A 21,279-nucleotide genomic window follows, 5' to 3' on the forward strand; every position below is an offset into this window, starting at 1 on the left:
GCAGCACTTTACAATGTAAATGTCTTCTAAATTACCTTTACTCACAATGCTCGTTATTATCTTCTGCTTGTGTAACTATGTGTACAACAAAAATGTGTCCTTGTTTTTATTGCCATACTGTACATGTTATTGGTACTTCAAGCATGATTGCTTGCAAATAGTGAATTAGCTGTAATTTTTCTTAATTTATTTAAAATAGCCCTCCCCGCAACGCATGCCAGCCAGCAGGCCACTCTCCTGCAGCCCCAGTGCGGCCCAGGAGATCTCAGCCCTCCCCCAGGCAGCCCCGGGGATCATAGAGCCATCTGACAGCCCTTGGACCTCGCCGGTAATCATGGTGCGCAAGAAGGATGGCAAGTGGCGGAGGACTCCTACCCCCTTCCCTCCTTCGACGAGTCCCTGGACCTGGTGGCCGGCGGAGGGGGTCCACCACTTCCGCCACTATCTCTGCGGGCTCCCCTTCACCATTCGAACGGACCACTCTGAGTGGAGTGGGCGGGAGTAGGGGAAGGGTTATAAGTACCGCCTGCGCGGGAATGTGAAGGGAGAGAGTTGAAGGTTTGAGTGGAGAACAAACAAATGCACAGAACTGGGTCAATTACAGTGCAAGAGAGTGCCTGCAAGAGAGAGTGTGTGTGAACGAAGCCTGAGAAGGGCGTAGAACAATAGTCTGAGAAAGAGCGAGGGAGCGAGTGCATGTGTAAGGGAAAGTGGGAGTCAGTGAGTAGGCTCACTTTTGTGGTGTGGTCTTGGCCTAAACAGGGACAGTGTGATCTAAATTAATAAATTGCTTATTAATTATACCTGACAATGTCTCCGTCTTATGCTTCATATTTGAGGGTACAGGTCATTACATTATTGAGTATACCTGTCTAGACAAAGCCTTTTTCTATAAGAAATATGACACACCAGGATGGTATATCTACATTTATCATTTACTGTTTTGTGAGCAAAATTATTATTATTATTATTATTTAGCAGACGCCTTTATCCAAGGCGACTTCCAGAGACTAGGGTGTGTGAACTATGCATCAGCTGCAGAGTCACTTACAATTACGTCTCACCCAAAAGACGGAGCACAAGGAGGTGAAGTGACTTGCTCAGGATCACACAGTGAGTCAGTGGCTGAGCTGGGATTTGAACTGGGGACCTCCTGGTTACAAACCCTTTTCTTTAACCACTGGACCACACAGCCTCCAAAATGGTTCATTTTATCACTGCCAGGCATTCAGAAGCAACTCAGGCTTTATGCACTGAAGCAAAACATATATGTGAGTAACATGCAAATTATTATGATAAATACAAATCAGAAATGATGTGTTCCTCTTGCGTTGCGCTCTACATGGCGAGTTCGTGCACAGTTTATTCACATTTAGGCGAACGGTTCTCAGCCAGAGAACATGCAAATACATGCTGGTCAGCGTTATCTATATACACAACACAATACTGACCTTAGTTAGAATTAAACGAGGCAGTGTAGGATGTATTTGAGCATTCATAGTATTTGTGTGTGTGTGTGTGTTAATACCTCAGCGTTGCAGGACACCATTAACAATATAGCTTGGTACAACAGAAATCTGTGCTTTTGTGATACGCTACAGTAACACTATTGATTATGCTTCATCGTACTATTGTTATTATTATTGGTTTATTTAGCTTGAATAAATACTACTTTATTCATGTAGTCAGTATAAAAAATTTACCATTACTCACTGTCACTGCAGACCAGATATTTTGTGAAACAGTAACACTTGACACTGCAACAAAGCAATGCTTTATTTATGTAATAACAGACTACAACGACATACACCGTTCAAAGTATTTTTATTTATTTATTTATTTATTTTGTAGTAAAAACTCGAGTTTACGTTTAATTGCAAACGGTTTCTCGACAAACCTGCCAAAATCAGGTGTCTGGAAATGCAGTCTTTTGGTCCAGGCTAAGCATATACAGTACTGTTTTATATAAACGGCCATGTGCTCAAGTTAGCTTCCCTAACATGTTTTGCAAAGAGAGAGAGCTGGGTGTGTTTTTTCAGTGTCGTCAAATTTCCGGACACTTCAATCCAATGATATTGGGGCTTAGTCTAGTCCCTCCAATCAGAGCGCAGTAAAAAACGAAATGTGAAAAGTAAACCCCAGTTTGTTTTTGATAATTTGTGAACGCGTCACTGATGGGAGCCAATAGTAGAAATCCGACCTATTCGGGTGGTACTTCCGACTTGGAGGCCCCTTGACCTGCGATGGTGTTGTGGTTAGTGCTGCAGTGTGTCGGGATTTTGTGGAGGAGGAGGGAGAGGAGGGTTTCGTAGTGAGGAATGGTGTTGATTATGGTTACTGAAGAGGGCTGTGCTCATATTACATAGAGAGGGTAGGGGAACAATGATGTATTTAATCGCCCACTGGGAGGACACGGTCAAAACATAAAGGATTGTCATACGTTTGGATTCTATTTTTTATCTCATACAGTGATCTGAAATCCCCCCAAGGTGAAACGATTAGCCAGCAGCACACGTGATAGAGAGGATTAATAATGCCTGGAATCTGATTTCTCGTATCCTAAACAGAGCTTGGTGCACACATAATTGCTTCGTTGAAAAAAAAAAAAAGGCTGCCAGGAAATTCGATGCTAAACTCTCGATCTACTAAAAAGCGACGAAGAACAACAAGCACCAGGCACCATACACTGCCATCATGCTTCCAACAACTGCAGCCCGGATCACTTCTTAGAATCATGTTTTCTCAGATATCAACAGTACGGGGAGAAGCTACGTGCACCCCGATGCTAAACGTCTGAGATTTTGTTTCGCACTATTATAGGCCTAATAACTAAATAAATAATAATACAAAAACATTGTTAGCTCTGTCTATCATCGGGACAAAGGAAAAACAGCAGTTTTAACTGGACGTCCGTATCTGTACGTGTTGTTTTGAGTTTATCGTATTTTATAGTAGTCGCCGGAACACTACCCGTTGGCGACATGTTTGCCGTCCGAATTGTCACGGCTGATTACTACATGGCCAATCCTTTGAAGGACCTGGACGTTTGTTATTCCGAGTTCCGAGAAAATCAGGTGAAGAGAGTACCGGTGGTCCGCATCTTCGGAGCAACACCCGCAGGTATGTGTGCATTTCTTAATTAAATCCGAGGAAGAAGGAAGGAAACGCAGCCAGTATGCCTGTGGTGTGTTTTCATATCACCCTGGTTTTCAATCTGTGTTCTGGGTGCACACGATGCTCCTGATACATTAGGAGTCCATCGGGAAAAAAACAAGGTGACAAGTTAATGAATGAGATAGGCGTGTGTTTTTAGTGGGGACTGCTGCCTTTTAAGAAGTGGGATTTCTATAATGTAGCATTTTGAGAATCAAAAAATGCACCCGTAAGTGACCCAATCTAGCAAACTGTCTGAATTTCCATTACTGGGCAGTTGAAGGAAACACAATGGCACATGGCAGTTCTGTATACCACTGCAGTTAAATGTTCAGAATGCAGGGCTCCATTTTTCTGCAAGAATGACCACTATTCAATGGTACGATCTTATTTGGAATTTGTGAGACAGAGGGATACTTCTTAATGGATATATTACAGTCGCTTCATAAAACATTCACACGTGGCACTAGTGACTGGATGAGACGAGACTGTGTTTGTAAACCTATGCAAATCCTTCTGTTGCGAGTAGGACAGGGAGTTCATTTAGCCATGTGAGCCACTCCGATTGTACAACAGAGGTAGACCTAGGTGTATGAAGCATGTATGGGCTTCTCTATAGTACATCAACAATCACGCTTCATGCTTGGTGATGAGTGAAATATTTTAGGAATATATATATATATATATATATATATATATATATATATATATATATATATATATATATATATATTTTCATTTAGCTAATGTATTAAATACATTCAATTAAAAAATTAATTATTCAAGTGGTTTGAAGACTTGCCTTTTCAAGGCAGCATACAGTATTCATGTTTTGGCTCCCAGACTTGCTGCATACATTTATTAATCGAGAAGGATATTTTACCTAGTTATTGTTGTCCCTAGATTAACTGTATGTTCCTGGCCAAAACCATGTTTGAATGATAGACTGAACCTAAAAGACAGGTACAATTTAATAATCTGTACCCAAGAAACCACATTACCAAATAGCAGCATAACTACTGCTGTGTACAAATAACCGTGTGAGGTTTTATAAAGGAGCACATGCAGTCCAGGCAGTTGGTTGTACAGAGGTTATTGTAAAGACTGTGACATGGGTATGTTGCTGAATTACAAGGTAGTTCAGCAAACTCCCATGTGGCTGAATGGAAGTAACTTTCTGACCTACCTGCTGGGTGGGTGGATGGTAGGGTTGTAGCAGACCTGCACGTACACTACTGATTTTATAGTTCTATTGTTAGTCTTATTCCTGTACATGGTGTTTAAAGTGGCAGTTTTCACTACTGGGAAATGATTCTTGACAGAGCGATTACACCAAATGACAAAGAACATACAGTTAAAGCCCAAAAGTGCTTTATTAACTGCTGTTATTGTAATGTGAGCGGCAGATATTTGTCTGAAGGAAGGGTTCCATCATCTTGACCATTTTAACAAGAACACCCAGCACCTCTTTACAGATGGCATCATCATTGTGTTCCCATACCAAGAATGTGGCCAACTGACTTGGCGTTTTGTATTTGTAGCCTTGAACCAGGTCACTGAATTCATACTGTAGAGGGATTCCATATTCCAACATATTGGCATTTCTTACAAGTAGAATAGTTTGTTATCTGGGGAATGTCTTGTATGAGTCGTGTATTTAGGTTCCCTCTGCAGTAATTTAAACAATGACATTGGGTTATTTTTATTATGATTTCTAGTTAAGGTAAATTGATATGAGATCTTTTGATTTGATCTCAGAGCAGTTAAAGTATTTGCACATCTTGAACATGAGGGACAAATTTCAAGTTTACCCAGCGAGACTCGGTTTGTGTCCGAGCGTTGTGCCAAGCAGAGATCAGGTGGCGTTGCCTTCCTGCATCAATGAATGTCTAGTTTTGGCACTGTGATGCATTTGGTATTGTTTCAATATACAGTGCTTCATGTTGGTTTAAGACCCAGGGACTCTGCTGGCCACAGTGTTTAAGTCTCCTCTGTTTTCAGTTTGTTCCGGATCCTTTTATGATGTTAGGAAATCAAAAGGCTATCTCTTCTAATCGGAATAATACCTCCCACATGTACCTTTCCTTTATTCTGTAGTCCTGCAGTGGTATTATTAAATATGATTAACTCCACAGTGTGCACTTGGAATCTCTGGTTCCTCTCTATTCCTGATGAATAATATTACCAGAATTGCCCTGTAGGGGTCTGTGAACCATCCATTTTAAAATGTCCAAATCTATTTAATATTCCAAATACACACATCAAGCCTTTTTATGCTTCTCTCTTCTGAGCAGTAATTGCCTCACGGTATATCAGTAATGAAGAGATCAAGATCTAATTGTCTTTCTCACTGCTGGTGCTTTGTCCAAGAGGGCCTGGATTGGTAGTTTTTTGCTCTCGGAGGATTGTAGTATAGAGACTAGACTCGGGCACTGAACTGCTTCACATAATGTGCAGTAGGACAGTGGCTGACCTGTTGAATACACAACCAATATAACTGCTATTAAGTGTTACACATCTGTTCAACAGCTGTTTTATTAGTGTTTTTTTATTATTTAGTATTGTATACAGTATAATGAAATATGGCACTTATGAAAAGTATGCTAGGGTTAACACATGAGCTACAGCAGCATATTGTGTTACTTCAAAGTCGAGCATCCCTCAGTTAAAGGATATTTTATGACAATTTTGTTTATGTTCACATTGTAGCAGATTAGTGGCTATCCATATATAAGTACATTCAACACACATCAAGAAATGTAATTATCGCTGACATTAGACTAACAGGATTTCTGAAACACTGAATGTGCTTTTTTTCCCTTGGCAAAGCTTTGCGTTTGAGTAAGTACAATAGGAGCCTGTGTTTTGACCCAGATGTCTCTTTCAGAAATGATTAACCTGCACTGATATTAAAGTCAGGCAGGGATGTGGCGTCTTTCACAGCTGGGTGGGACAGACCAAAAGGGTTCAAAATGTATGAAAATAACAAGAGGAAGACAATTTAAACTGTCAACAAATGATGTTGGGGAATATTTTCGGTGGTTTGTATCTTTAAACTTCTGAAGCAAATGACTTCTTGAAATTCAGCTATGTTTTTCCTCTAGCCAGGAGCTTTCAGCATATGGATTGCTTCAGTAATCCAGCCATATCCCCCTCTATACCTCAAGCACACCCCTACAGCACCTGCACACAGTGTTCATACAGCCACCGTGTTCAATGTTTTGCTTTGTGTCTTGCTCCTGTTCAAGCAAGGGGCAGCTTCATTTAATAGCACCTGCTCTGTAGTTGCAACACAATTCTGATTTGGATTCTGTCGATTCATGTGACAGTATTGTTAGCACAGTTTTATATCTGCCCCACATGGATACATTGTAACTGCAAACTGGTTGTCCTGGGATCACCAGTGCTGTGTTGTACTTTTATCTTAGAGGAAGTAGCAGCGTTACACGACCCCACGTGTTGCTACATCTGTTTAAATAACATACCTGTAATTTCTTTTCATTGTTAACATCTTGGCAACTTTTTACACTTCTAAGTTTAAATTCTGTTTCAAGCTCTTTTCAAAATGGCTGCTCTAATGCGCTTTTTTAAAAAAAAAATACAAGTCAAGTGCTCTGGCTTTTCTGTTCCATACCATATCATGGATCGTTTACCTGTTTGACAGCGTGGGCTATAATCCTTGCACTATCAGTGCACTAGAGCGGCCATTTTGAAGAGCTTTGAATGAGACTAAAGTTGTAAGAAGTTGTCAGAATGTTAACAATGAAAATTACAGGTACATTTAAACAGTTGTAGCAACACATATTATAAAGGTATATTTTTTGGAACCCCGCTACTTACTCGAAGTGTCTGTTTGTGTAAATAGACCAGTGTAGTGACAGTATAGCTATGCAAGGTCCAGACTGCTAGTGTGTCGCAGTGATTGGAATGCTGGGATTAGGTGCTGCTATTTGTCTAAAGCCATTTTGGATGGAGAACATGCCTACACATTCCACAGGTGTCAATGAGAAAGAAAAGCATTTCTGGGTGATAGCAGGCTCTCTGGACTGGTTTAGATAGAAGACAATAGTCAGATCACAATGTAAATGAAGGATGGTTCTGTGTCCAGAACTTTGCATGTAATGGAACAGAATTGGAGCAACACATTCAGATATTCTGTTGTCTATCATGGCAGCTTCAGAGTTATTATTGTTGTTGATTATGTGTTGCTTTATTGATCATCTGATCACTTCCAGTTACACAACGGTGCAGACCTGTGGTTCACATGTTGATGTGTGACACCACAAGGTTCATGGATGTATTTACGGTATAAGGTTGGAATTATTTGATTTTCAGGTGCCATGTACAGGAACAAACACTTTTCTGGTAAGTCTGTCCAACTCCTTAGCCTACATGTATGTATTGCATTTTGTACGATTCCCATTAACATTAACATTCTTAACAGCATCCAATAGTCAACCCAGTTCACAATCATCAATCCATTAAAGCACTGTCCATGGCAGAGTAGGCACTACTTTGTACACAGGATGTTACCTCTACTTTGGAATGACACCCATGATTTGATTGTATGTGCTAATCTAAAATAAATAAGTGAGATTGACCAGAATCTTTGTGTTTTGAACACCACTGGTAGTGATGCTTTAGCATGTGTGGAGGTTTGTAAAACGACATCAGTGTTATTTAAATAATTGATTCAAAGGCTTGTTGGAGACATTCTGGAGGTCGGTAACATCACCATTTAACATGGAACTGGCCACATGTTTGGAGATTCCAGGAAAGGTAGTTTTGGTGGCAGGAGGCTCATTGGTTAACGGGTCTGCAGTCTGCTGCTGTTCTGTAAATTACACTTCGCTCTTTACTTTTCCTTGCTTAAATGCAGAACAGTCTTCCCACCTCCCGACAGGTAGTGCACCATAGACAGTAGATAGATATGGGACTATGATTGTAGTGAATACATCACCGGTGTCTGCTGATGTCAGAACACTGTCTGTTCAGACTTCCTGTGAGAATTTAAAAAGCACTGCTGTATACTGTAGTAGTTACAGCAGCTCTGTCCTCCAGGCCTGAGTTTGGGGTGAGCCATTCAGAGTTACTTTGCGAGTGCTGTATTGTAATGTACATTTATCAATTGGCCTAAATGTACAGTTGTAACAGGGGAATCGGTGTGGACACAATCCTGTGGGAAAATTCTGCACCTCGCTTTTCTACTCATTTGTTTTCTAGCATGCTGATTGTCATGCCAACGCTCTCCATAATTATTCATCACAAATGTGAACATTTCCAGGGCATGAAGTTAAGGTCATGAAGGGCAAGGCCTTCGTTGGGTGTGAAGATTCAGGGGCACCAAGGCAGTTGTAGGGGTGAAAAGACAAAACGTAAATCCAACCCAAGGGCACCAAGACGATTTCATACTCATTCATAAAACAACAAAAAAGAATTACAGAGAGATTATGTTGATGGAATTTTAATTCAAACAAACACAAATCAGTGTTTTCTGAGTGATTCACACACTAATTGTGCAAATTAGGATCCTGTTTGTTTTCTTAGCAATACAGAGACTATTTTTTGATCGTATATATTAATCGTATATTAATCGTATATATTAATTTATTTGTTCTCTATTTGCGCAGTATCGGTACCGTTTTTTTAATATATTTTTGGGAGTGTGTCTGTTGATTTAGAAGGGGAGAGTACAATAGACTGAGAAAAGAAAATGTACAGAAAACAACAGTAAAAACAGTAGCCTCTTACTAGTGGGACTTCTTGAATGCAACAGCTAATTACATAGAAGTAGTAACTTCCTGGACTATAATATTAGGCTGCAAAAAATTGTTTTCATATGGAAAATAAGGAAAGCTATATGTACAGCTGTGGTCAAAAGTTTTGCATCAGAATTTTAGGATTGAGGCACAATTTAAAAAAAAAAAAAAAAAAAAAAACCTGTATCAACATAATTGATATCTTTTAATTGACAAAATGATATTGCAAAAGCCTACCGGAAGCCATAATAGTAGTACTGTTAGATTCCGACATGTCACATTTTTTAATTGTTGTCAGTTTTACTGTAAGTATTTGAAAAACTACAATATATATTAATCAATAAGTTGCAGTCGACCTTATGAAGTAACATTTGTTAATTCTATTGGGTGAAATAAAACATTTGGCCATAGCTCTACAGTATTTATTGACAGTCCTCATGACTTCATTTAGTAACTTGACATGACTTCATGGGCAGTATCCATATTTGGTAACACTTTATTTTAACTGTGACGTATTAGGCTAACTAACACTTAAGAAATCAAGGCTAGCCACCATATGGCTTTGTAAAAGGAACTTATTGCTCTCATTTTCAAACATGCCTTAACAGGTATTGCCATAATAGATGATTTGCACCGTCTTCTGAACTGAAGACTACTCTTGTCCAAATAAGGCAGGGCTTGCTGGCTGGTTGTTAATATCAGCAAAACAAAGTGGATCATTTACGTTGAACACTGGGTCAATTGCAACGATCTTGTCGATTTAGTTCAGAGCCCTGTGCAGGTTATTTGCCTGTGATTTTTGGGGCCTCTTCCCAGGGAAAGGGCAATAAATGTGGTATCAATATTTTGTGTGGCGTGTGTGCTGGCAGCAGTGGTTAAGTGACACAGAGCTCGTTTGTCTAAGGAAGGAATTTGATTATCATTATTTTGTGAAAAAAATGCCTTTTTAGTGAAGGGGGCAACGGCAATACAACGTGGGGGTGTGGGCTTTCTTTTGATTTATCACATGTTGCTTCAGAAAGCTATCTTATCCCAAATGATCAGTTAAACAATAAACACTAAAGAATGAATACGTCTAATTTCAGGTTTCACTCGCATCCGAATATCAAATAAGTGTCTAACTTCAGCTGGGTACAATACCCAAAGATTTACAGTTGTGTTATGGTGCATTGCTGGACACTCGATTGAGGAAAAAAAAAAAAGTTATGCTGTTTTTGAGCATACACATTCTAAACCATTTCGTGAAAGCACACGTTTTACTAGTTAAAAAGCAGAACTACGTAAGGTAGTGAGAATGTATTACACAAAAATAAATGAAAACAGAAATTGATCCACTTCTCAAGATTTTTATTTTCCCTTTACAATGGCCTGACTCATACTTGCGAGGGGCAGACTCTGAAGACGTCATACAATTTTTGAAGCTCGCGCGGGGCCCCCTTAGGTGTGGGGCCCGAGGCCGCCGCCTTGCTCGCCTTGCCATAAGGCTGGTCCTGCTGCCAGTTATTCGCACCCTGAATTTAAATTTAAATTGTACACACCATCTAGCCTTCCTTGCTGTGCTGGGATTGCTACTGTAATTGTGCCCTCTGAATTGTGCTGCACACTTCATTACAACACTACTGTAAAGTATTAAAAATGTATAACAAATTTCACGAGTAAACCGTAGTGTTCTCACCTGTTACATTCCAGACAAGATTACACAAAGAAAGAAAAGGGACGTGGGTCTGTACTCTAGAGCAACCCAATCCAAAGAGATGCCTATCCCTGGTGATTGTTATATAGGCGAGATACCCATGTGTCTGTCACAATTAGCTTTATAGAAAAAGCTCTGAGACCATGTATAACTGATGGTAGCCGGTCTGTAAAATGCCCAGTATTTTCTATAACTTGCACAAATATAAACTCAGTACTGTATTAATCAAACAGTTTTATTAACTTAAAATGTACAGCACTAAAAATGGCTACCATTAGCAGTCCTTTGGCTTTCCTTTGTTCATGTGATACTGTATACTGTAAACATTTTATGCATTTACAAAAAACACCTGCTGCTGGTCTGTGTGTGCGTGCGTGTGTCTCGCGTTAACACTGTTGAGATAATAGATTCTTATTGATTACTAGTTCATCGAGTGATGTTCAGTAAAAGGGTGTAAACGGCAGGATTGGTGGCTTTGGTTGAATAATGCCCAATCATGAAACACTTGAGCAGAAGAATGCAAAATTTGAACTGAGTAGCAGTCAGGCATTCTTAAGAAGAATCTGTTATGTTAAATCAGGGGAATTTGAAGGGATACTGTAATAATGAGACAATTTGGCAGCTGCACTGTAAATGTACAGTAGGGTTGTGAGGTTCAGTTTCATTTGTAAACATCCAGACTTTCAGAATTGAAACTATGTTTAAACATAAGTATATACTGTATTGGAATGGTTATAATACAGTATCACAAAGCCCATTTTAAGAGGCCTTCCAAAAGCAATGTTGCTGCTTTCAACATAGACTGGACTGTATGTGTGTACTGTATAGGAAGATCTATTTACATTGGCGTTCTGGATATGAACAGTATATGTTTACATAAAGTCTTTACTATATATAATTACACTATCATACAGTACTAAGGGTGATAACTAGGCAGTGCAAGGGTGTAAATCTATGCACCTCGAAACAGGGAAGATGCTACTGGGCTTGTTAATGCAATGAAATGATACCTTTGCGACTTACCTTGTTTTGGAACAAGCATATCTCTTCTTTTTGTTCTGCTTCCATAAATGACAGTGGCTATTTCAAGTGACAGTCATAACCTCCTCCTACAGCTTTCATGTGTGTCTGCTCTCTACCTGCTGCCTTTCAGCAGAACAGGCAGGCCTTTTTAAATAATTTGAATAATGCCTTTCTGGACACAGCTGGTGGTCAATTGAAATGTGTGGTTTTCAATTTGACTATCCATCCAAAATAATTACTTAATGGTGTTTCATTAGGCCTGGTCTGTGAAAAGAAGCCACTCAATGGGGTAATGTTTTGTGTATTAGCCTCCTAGTGGGGCCCAGAAAAGGTAGTGAGATCCTTTTACTCAGGGTGAAAGAAACCACTCGCATGTTTATCTACCAATACTGCAAGTTACAGGTCTGCAGTCTGTGTGTTGCTAGGTTTCGTAAGCAGCGAGCCAGGACTGTGTGTGTTCAAATGGTTTCTCTGTTCCATTGACTTGAAGAGCATTCAGAACCATTTTCAGTGTTTGTATGCATTCCTTTACAGTACCTGTGCTGTATCTCATTTTGGCCGTATTGCAGTGATATATTTTTTTAGTGTTGGGACGAACACAGGATTTCCTTGTTTGGATATTCGCTTTTTAAATATTCATTCGGATATTAGTTCATTTTCAAAAAGTAATAAAAGCCTTTATATTTATTGCTCAGAACACAGGCAGAGACAGCATAGGGGCAGGTGGCCCGTGTGTGTGTGTGTGCCTTTATTTTACAGCAAGACGTTAGAAAAATATCCCAGGACAAAAGAATAGCAGCTAAAGTTAAACGTTGTTTTGTTTATTCCCGAAATAAATAGTAAAGTTGACACCGCATTTTATTTATTTATTTATTTATTTATTTATTTATTTATTTATTTTTTATAAATTTAGTCGTTGCCAATTATTTTTATTATTTTCTCCCAATTTGGAATGGCCAATTGCTCACCGCTACCACCCCTGCGCTGACTCGGGAGGGCAAAGACAGACACACGCTGTCCTCCGAAGCGTGTGCCGTCAGCCGACCGCTTTTTTTCTCACTGCGGACTCACCATGCAGCCACCAAAGAGCTACAGCGTCGGAGGACAACGCAGCTCTCGGGCAGCTTACGGCAAGCCCACAGGTGCCCGGCCAGACTACAGGGGTTGCTGGTGCGCGGTGAGCCGAGGACACCCTGGCCGACCTAACCCTCCCTCCCCCCGGACGATGCTCCGTCCCCTGGGAGCTCCCGTCCTCGGTCGGCAAAGGAATAGCCTGGACTCGAACTCGCGACTTCCAGACTATAGGGCGCATCTTGCACTCTACGCAAGTGCTTTTACTGGATGCGCCACTCGGAAGCCCATTTTATTTACTTTTTTTTTTTTCTTTTCATTCTTTGCCATTGCTGTTTCTCTACAGTCAGTGGTGGCCTAGACACTTTTTTATAAAGTAATAACATTAGGTTTACTTGTGCCTTTTTGTAGCTGAACAAGGAAACGAATGCAAGAAGCATATTTCAGGCTTATGTCTTTGTGTGTGATTACGTCACCTACCAGCCCATATATATATATATATATATATATATATATATATATATATATATATATATATATATATATATATAAAGAATATTGTAGGTTATATTCATATTTAAAACATGTATTAAAGACAAAATTATGGCTTTGTTGCTAGGTGGTCGGGCTTATAACTTCCTTATGTTTTTGTGATCCTGCCTTTCAAACGCTGTCGGGGTATTTTAGGAAAAGTCATAAACGGACAACCACATAACTCTCAGACACACAGAGTAATTTAAATTTGAAAACCTCAACCTGTCAAAGTGACTCAGTGGCTAGTTTTAAGGTGGTATATGTGAATAAAATATTGTACCGACCCCTGGTCTTGTGGCTCAAAGCAGGAGACAGGATTCAGGCACTAACAAAACTACTTTATTAATTAAACAGGGTCTATGTTTGGGTCAGGACCACACCACAAAAACAACAGATCCTATCTCTATCCTAAAAACTTGCTCACTTTCTCGCTTGCTCTATTTCTCACACACACACACACACACACACACACACAGAGGCTCCGGCTCTATCAGTCCCCTCACACACAGAGAATAGAGCGGACCACTACTCTCATGAGGCGGGGGGGAGGCAGGGCAATGGCATCTAGATGACATGGTCTGCACCCAACAGCAGCTCTCACACACACACACACACACACACATGCTACCAAAACTAGTGGTATGAGTGCTCAAGTAATTATTTTGAGTACTCGAGTACTCTAACCCACCCCTACTCTGCAGCCGATGCATAGTTCACACACTCAAGTTTCTAAGTCGCCAATGGAATGATAACTTGTAAACATCTTGAATAATTACTAAACTTGGCATGCTTTAGGGGCTGGGGCTCTCTGTGTAGCCCGGTGCTAATGGTGCCAAAAATAGCTGTGTGCCTCCAGCAGCTGTGCCAACAATCCTATCGCTGCCAGTGCCTCTTCCTAGTGTTCTATGCAGCTTCTCTGCATGCCTAAATAAAGACAAAGCTTTCTATTCTACCCTCAGACATTACAGATGCATGTTTAGGTGGACCTTAGAAATTGCATCCCTGGCAAATCTTCGTACTTTACATCTGCCTTTTGTCAACAGGATGCACGTATTTAGTTTTGTGAACAGTGCTGAATTAATTTAGATGCTGTGCCTTATTTTGGAAAGTGAGTTTGTGGTGTTTGACAGGCGATACAAAATAAATACATTCTGATGACATTGCATGTTTTAGAAGGTTACAGTATGTGAATCAAGGATACTAAACTTGATAAAATCCACACCCAATAGTTTATTCTGCCAGTTGCTATTGAGCAGTCCAGGTATGGTTTGACATTCCATTTAAAAAAAAAAAAAAAAAAAAAAGTGTAATACATGAGGCAGTTTCTGGATTGCAGTAAGAATCGATTTTTAAGGCATACAGAGATGTTTTAATGGTAAGCAACGAGCAATAACCTTGAGTTAAGGGATTGCTGCAAAAGTGCATCATAGCATAATCTAGAATAGGATCATCCACCCCCCCCCCCTGCTTTATAGTTTACATTACCAGCAGAATGTTTGAACAGCTTCCCAGCTATTCCTTCAAATGGCTGCTCACACACTCAAACGCCTCCAGCAACTGTAACTGAATGAAAGTGCAGTGGAAATTGCACATGTTTGCAGCGCTCTATTGATTGTGCGGTGTGCTGAGGGCGTATTGGCTAGCCTAACAGTTACTGTGTTCTGTGACAAAAGAGCAATGAAAGATTGTTCTTTACAGTTCTGCTGCATAGGATAGTAAGACAATTCAGAGAGTCAACCTTGTATGTCCTAAAGATTTCCATCGGCTGCCACTTTTCATGTTTTTATTCACCATAGCCTCAGAAATACATACAGTATAGGGGCTCCCGAGTGGCACATCCTGTAAAGGCACTCCGTGTGGAGTGCAGGATGCGCCCTATAGCCTGGAAGTAGCCAGTTCGAGTCCAGGCTATTGCTTTGCTGACCGTGGATGGGAGCTCCCAGGGGGTGGCGCACAATTGGCCGAGTGCCGCCCAGTGGGGGGGGCTTGGCTCACCGCGCACTAGCGACTCCTGTGGTCTGTCCGGGCGCCTGCGGGCATGCTTGTAAGCTGCCCAGAGCTGCGTTGTCCTCCGACGCTGTAGCTCTGAGGTGACTGCATGGTGAGCCTGCAGTGTGTAAAGAAGCGGGCGGCTGACGGCACATGCTTCGGAGGACAGCGTGTGTTCGTCTTCGTCCCTCCCAAGTCAGCGCAGGAGTGGTAGCGGTGAGCTGAGCCTAAATAAATTTATTTTACAAAATACATACGGTATGATCCAACCTGTCGGCTGTTGAAATTCTGGGTGTTTTCCTGAAGTTCTTGATGGGATCTGAGCACAGTGTGCTTTTTTTTCGCTTTTGCAAAGACAAACCAGTGGACTGATCTGCTAGAAAACACTTCAAGCGAATGAACACATCACACCCCCAATTTCAGCCCTTGCTGAATAATAGAGTAGTGTAGGCTACAGTAGTAAACAGACTGGGTATTGATTCATTCATAAAATTCATTGTGTCGGTGTGATAAGGTCAAGCCCCACCTCCTGGCAATGAGAAAAAATCACTTTGCGTTAATCTCTTTGACCAAAAATGTTTGGATAAGGAAATGCAGTTGTTTACTGTGTGTCTGATTTCTGCTGCAGATCCAGGTTGCCTAGCAACTAGCTGTGCCATAAACCGTGCTTTGGAAAAGAAAATAGAGTTTAAGCAGAAAAGGGAGCTTTCTTCCAAGCAAGTGGCTTTCCCCATACTGATACAGATCAAGTGTTTGCAGTACAGTATCGCAGTTGTTCTTACACTACTGCTGATGCAAAACAAATAAACAGTCAAAACACAACATGCTGTGTGGAGTAGTGGTTAGGGCTCAGGGCTCTTGACCGGAGGGTTGGGGGTTCAATCCCAGGTGGGGGGCACTTCTGCTGTACCCTTGAGCAAGGTAGTTTACCTAGATTGCTCCAGTAAAAACTCAAGTGTATAAATGGGTAATTGTATGTAAAAAATAATGTAATATCTTGTAACAATTGTAAGTCGCTCTGGATAAGGGAGTCTGCTAAGAAATAAATAATAATAATGCTTTGCATTTAATGACTGATACTAACTCTGACATTATTACCAAGTGAACAGCATGTTCTATTGAGGTTGTGGGGGGTGTGCCCCTGCTGCTGAAACTACCAAGGCTAAACCCATGGAAGAACGTAGCAGAGATTCTAAAAATGCATGGTAAAATGAACAGGATTGTGGGACACTAGGAAGTAACCAAGGTGGCATAAATGTTCGTGTCAGGCAGATTAGTTTCATATGGCCTTAGAGGCCCCATTTTTAAAGCACTGCATTCCATTTCAGATTTTGGTTTGATACAGCATCTATTTTCATACAGCAGCTACAGTGTGTCTGTATTCATCAGTCTAGGATGAGCACCTCTAGAGTTTGTTACTGACTTTATTTCATTTCTTTGATATGTCTTCATTTTGTGCTGCTGAATGCTTTACAGTGATGGATGATAATAAAATATCCAGAACACATCCTCGGTGGGAATGCCGAGGAGCTCGGTGGAATAATTCTGTATTGTGAACGGTTTGGCAGGACTGCAGTGCAACAGCAGCTCAGGCCTGTAGCATACGTTGTATCCCCAGTGGTCTATCTGAATATAACTTCAGAGGTTCGGGAGTTCAACAAACAGTGTGACCCCCAGGAATACTGCTGTCTAGACAGACCTCTGGGTGCTGTAGTACTGACTCCTGCAGCATTTCCCTCAGGAGAGAAATGCTAAGATTAGGTAGAAGGAAAAACAAATTAGGACCAAGTAAATTTGGGTTTCCTAATCTAATGAGAGTGCAAAGACAAAAGGGAGAAGTGTCTGCCTCTTGAAGGAGCAATTACAGTACATCTGAGGTATGTTACTGCTAGTCCATAGACCTTTATTTATATACTGAAAATCTTTCCCCTGCCGAAGTTTGCATGATCAGTTGTTCATGTCCAGTGACTGTCAAATTATTATTATTATTTTTTTATGGCAATATTGATGCTTACTTTGTCGGCAGCACATTTTACTTTTTTCTGATCAGACTAGCCTATCTTTTAGAATCTGTGCCTCCCAGGTTGGGTTACATCAGTTCAGTGTGTTTTTTTTTTCGTTCTTTCTCTTTCTCTATCTCTATGGCAGATGGGTTTTGGGCACTGTGGTATCCCTCTGGGGTATACAGTAGTAATATCCATCTACAGTAGGTAGTGTCATCATTTTTGGGAGTATTAATATTTCTTTACACTACAGTATCAAGAACACATGCAGTAATACACAATACTGATGTGTCCCTAGGTTTCTGACACATGGAGATTTTCTGTTCACAGGTACATGTTTAGTGTGCTAGTGGAAAATATTTACTAGAACAAGGCCTCAATCTACATTGTGTGTGTGTGTGTGTGTGGAAAATAAAAAGCAACATAGAAACTAGCCAGTGGTTTTTCATGTGTGATGACCAACCACAACACTTTCCAACTTGCCCCTTGAAAAGAGAGCCCCATTACTGTTGGTTTTAATCTGTGCTCCTTACTTATTAAACCACTTTGTAAAATTAAAAATGCAGATTGAGTAAAGTGGGTCTGTTTTGTTTAATTAGAAATAGGAAAAAAACTGTGGTAGCATACTCTAGAGTGGCTTACAGATCAACTCCATTACGTTTGATTGGATCATTGCAAAAATTGAGGATAAAGGTACTTCTCATGGTGATGTGCTGTGTCTAATGACTGCGGCAGTTCTCCCTTCATTAACCCTTTTGTTCTCTGTTTTTCCAGGCCAGAAGACGTGTCTCCATTTACACGGCATATTTCCCTACATCTATGTTCCATACGATGGCTACGGGCAGCAGCCAGAGCGCTACCTACGGCAGGTGGCCTTTAGCATCGACAGAGCCCTTAATGTTTCCATGGGAAACCCTTCCTCCAGCGTCCAGCATGTATTCAAGATGTCACTGGTGTCTGGAATGTACGTATCTTTCCAGTTTATAAAACAGTAATCGACTTACCATGATATCATCAATCATTTGTCTTGATTATTTATTGCAGTGAAAAAATTGATACCTATCTTTTTCAAGTCAGTGCAGATATCAGGTCTCTGATTAGTCACCTGCAGAGTCACCACTGGTAAATCTGTTGGGTTGAAACTTGGGGCAAGCTACAGCTGAGAAACTCACTGCAAGCTATTTGTGTTGTTTTAATAGAACTTGAATGTGAGCATCACGGTGTACAGTAGTGTGATCCGTTACCTACCCACGGAGAAGGCTGCTCTTGTATGAGCAGTTACCCTCATGGAATCAACACTCTCTTTGTTATTCTTAGGCCTTTCTATGGATACCATGCGAAGGAGAGGCAGTTCATGAAGATTTACCTTTACAATCCCTTGATGGTCAAGAGGTAGAGTATCAAATAATCATGCCTAATTTAAGGATATGTATTTGAAATGGTAAGATAGTTTATAAACGGCACTCATGTAGAATATATTCCCTTTATTTTAAATGTTATATTTTCCCGGACTGCCTAAAAAAAATCCATATAACAGAATTCCAATGGCAAACGTAACAAGAATTGAGCTTTTTTTTTTTTTTTGCGGGCGGGGCGGGATGGGGCTGGGGGGGGGTGGTTACCTGTCTGGCATGGACTATCTAGAAAGTAGTTCTAATCTCGGATCAGATACAGTACTGTCTGTGTGTGTGTTTGTCAGCCAGAAATGAGGAGTTCTCCCTGTGAACTCCTGTGCCGATTTCATTTTAAAAGCTGGTGATGAAATCTACAGTCCTGCAGTATCAAATCATCCAAGCATAGGCAAAATCTGTGCACCAAAATGCTAAAGTGAAATTCTGTTGGAAATGTTTTTCTTCACAGTTCCATTATGCACAGTGCTTTTGTTAAAAGTATTTGTGGATACTCTTCTTGCGTATGAATTTTGTAAACGCTAGCTAAAAAAAGAAGTTACTTATTTCAACGACAAATAAAACACACATTGGTTAATGCTTGTGTTTCTGTTCAGGGTTTGTGAGCTACTGCAAGGAGGAGCCGTCATGAACAAGATCTACCAGCCCCATGAGGCGCACATCCCCTACCTCCTGCAGCTGTTCATCGATTACAACCTGTATGGCATGAACCTGGTCAACCTCGGAGCCGTCAAGTTCAGGAAGAGCCAGAGAAAAGGTCACTTCAAAAAGAAACCGCCCTTTACACTTCTTATTGGGGGGTTCTGCTAGGGTTAATAATTCTCAATCTCATAAACTTAATGACAACAGGGTTTTCATTTTGGGTGTGTGTTGGCTAAATATAAGTTTAGGCACACACTGGTTGATTTCTTTGAAGTATAAGTATGCTGGAGTAGCAGTACAGTAGACTACATCAACAAAATATTAATTTAATATAACAAATCATGTAATATAATCTATTTATTAAATTATAATGCAGTATGTTTCCCTATTTTTAACATCAGATAAACTTATACAGTAGCACATACCGCCTAGAGTCATATTTGAGCCACTTTGTCAAGCTAGAGTTCAACCCTTTCAGAGTTTTAAACTTGAACAGTTAATGTGCTTTTCTGCTTCTAACACTGGTGTTCCCTTAGTCTGTGTGTAAAAGCTCCCCACTATTAAAAACCTCACTTGAGGCTCCATTGCTGCATCCGCTTGGGTTAAACAGTGATCAATTCATCTTGGCCTTGCTTAGCCTAGGGAACCTGACAGCAAGCCAGGTTTACTCAGGAACTGCCCTAGAAATGAACCCTTGCTATTGCAGCCTGGCAGGGCCTCACTGGCCTGTCTTGCACTGAGGCTGTTTTCATGTTCCGTTGGTGGGGGGAGGGGGAGGGGCAATGATAAGTACTCAGATAAGAAAGGGCCCAAGAAAAGGAGCGGAAGCCTGAAAGACAAAGGAAAGCAAATAAAAGTGTAGTGGCCAAGAAAAGCACATGCCAGGAGTGAACTTGCATTGTGGAGCATAATGTATTGCTGTCAGCTTTATAACCACAATGTTTGGTCTGTGGGCTGTTGGATAAAATATTGAAACTCAGATAGCTGCAGTGTTCCAAAACCATGTTCAATTTTAGATTGGATATTGATGCATGTGCACATTTCAACCGTAAAAAGGAAAGGCAATTTGGACAGAAGCAGCAGGGTAAATAATGCAGGACTTGATTTCTGGTCCCATTCCACCCTCCTCTGAACAGTCCCTCTCCAATCGTGCAGGGCAACAGATAGCTGTTTCCTGCTACGACACCAAAGCCAAGTGAAAAGCGTGAGGATCAGGGCTTTAAAAACATACTGATGTCCATTGAAATGAGAAGTGGGCAGCCCGACAATGTCTTGTGTCAAACTGCCATTCAGTAGCACTGTTCAGGTTGAAACATGGACAGCTGTCAGTAAAATCCACCCACATATATAATAATTTGAGGTCTGTCTGCTCTTGTTTGTGTGTCTGCATGTCACTGCGTTTGTGTGCCAGGTTACAGAACATGATTATCATTGGTGGGCCAGGTCAGGAGGATGCTAATCAGTCCTTAAGATCCCACCCCGTAGGCCGTGAGCAGTGAATGGCTTGGATGGCTTCCAGTTTGTTGAATGGGATAAGGGAAGAGAGAGTGAGCGTGAGAGAGAAATAAAAAGTCACATGCAAGGCAACTACAAACAAACCCACAGGCTAGAGACTTTGAACGTTCTGTCTTTGTAAATCACCATTTCAAATCGCAGTCGAAAGCAGTTTACTTTAAAAAAGGAATGGATTTGCTCCTGCTTCCTTTTCAGTTTGCTTCTCTGCACTTGCTGGGGGTTTCCTTTACCTAGTATGGTTCCTGGTTTAAAGTGCTCCCCAGCCTGCTTGGCAATGGCTTCAAACCAGTGCCTTCCTACTGTTTGACTACTCATAGCTGGCAGCTCAACAATAGATTCCTTTTTGACCAAAGTATCATAAATACTAGAGGGATGTTTTTTTTATGTTATTATTTATTTTGGTACGGGTGTATGGATAATATACTGTGAGTCCATCAGATTATACTAACCTTTGATCTAAAAATGAATGTGAGAAAATGTTTGGGTTT

At 40.7% G+C, this 21,279-nt stretch overlaps 1 protein-coding gene across 1 annotated transcript in view; it reads left to right on the forward strand.

Annotated features, from left to right (window-relative positions):
* The first annotated feature begins 2,177 nt into the window (after window positions 1-2,177).
* Window positions 2,178-21,279, forward strand: part of rev3l (REV3 like, DNA directed polymerase zeta catalytic subunit) — a 56,818-nt gene continuing 37,716 nt past the window's right edge. Inside the window, exons 1-4 of the mRNA XM_034003942.3 lie at window positions 2,178-3,120; window positions 18,000-18,189; window positions 18,543-18,617; window positions 19,231-19,391. Coding sequence (XP_033859833.3) covers window positions 2,982-3,120; window positions 18,000-18,189; window positions 18,543-18,617; window positions 19,231-19,391 — 565 coding nt within the window. The 5' untranslated portion in view covers window positions 2,178-2,981. The remainder of the gene's footprint in view (window positions 3,121-17,999; window positions 18,190-18,542; window positions 18,618-19,230; window positions 19,392-21,279) is intronic.

Source organism: Acipenser ruthenus, chromosome 5, assembly GCF_902713425.1.
Source record: "Acipenser ruthenus chromosome 5, fAciRut3.2 maternal haplotype, whole genome shotgun sequence".
Lineage (NCBI taxonomy): Eukaryota > Metazoa > Chordata > Actinopteri > Acipenseriformes > Acipenseridae > Acipenser > Acipenser ruthenus.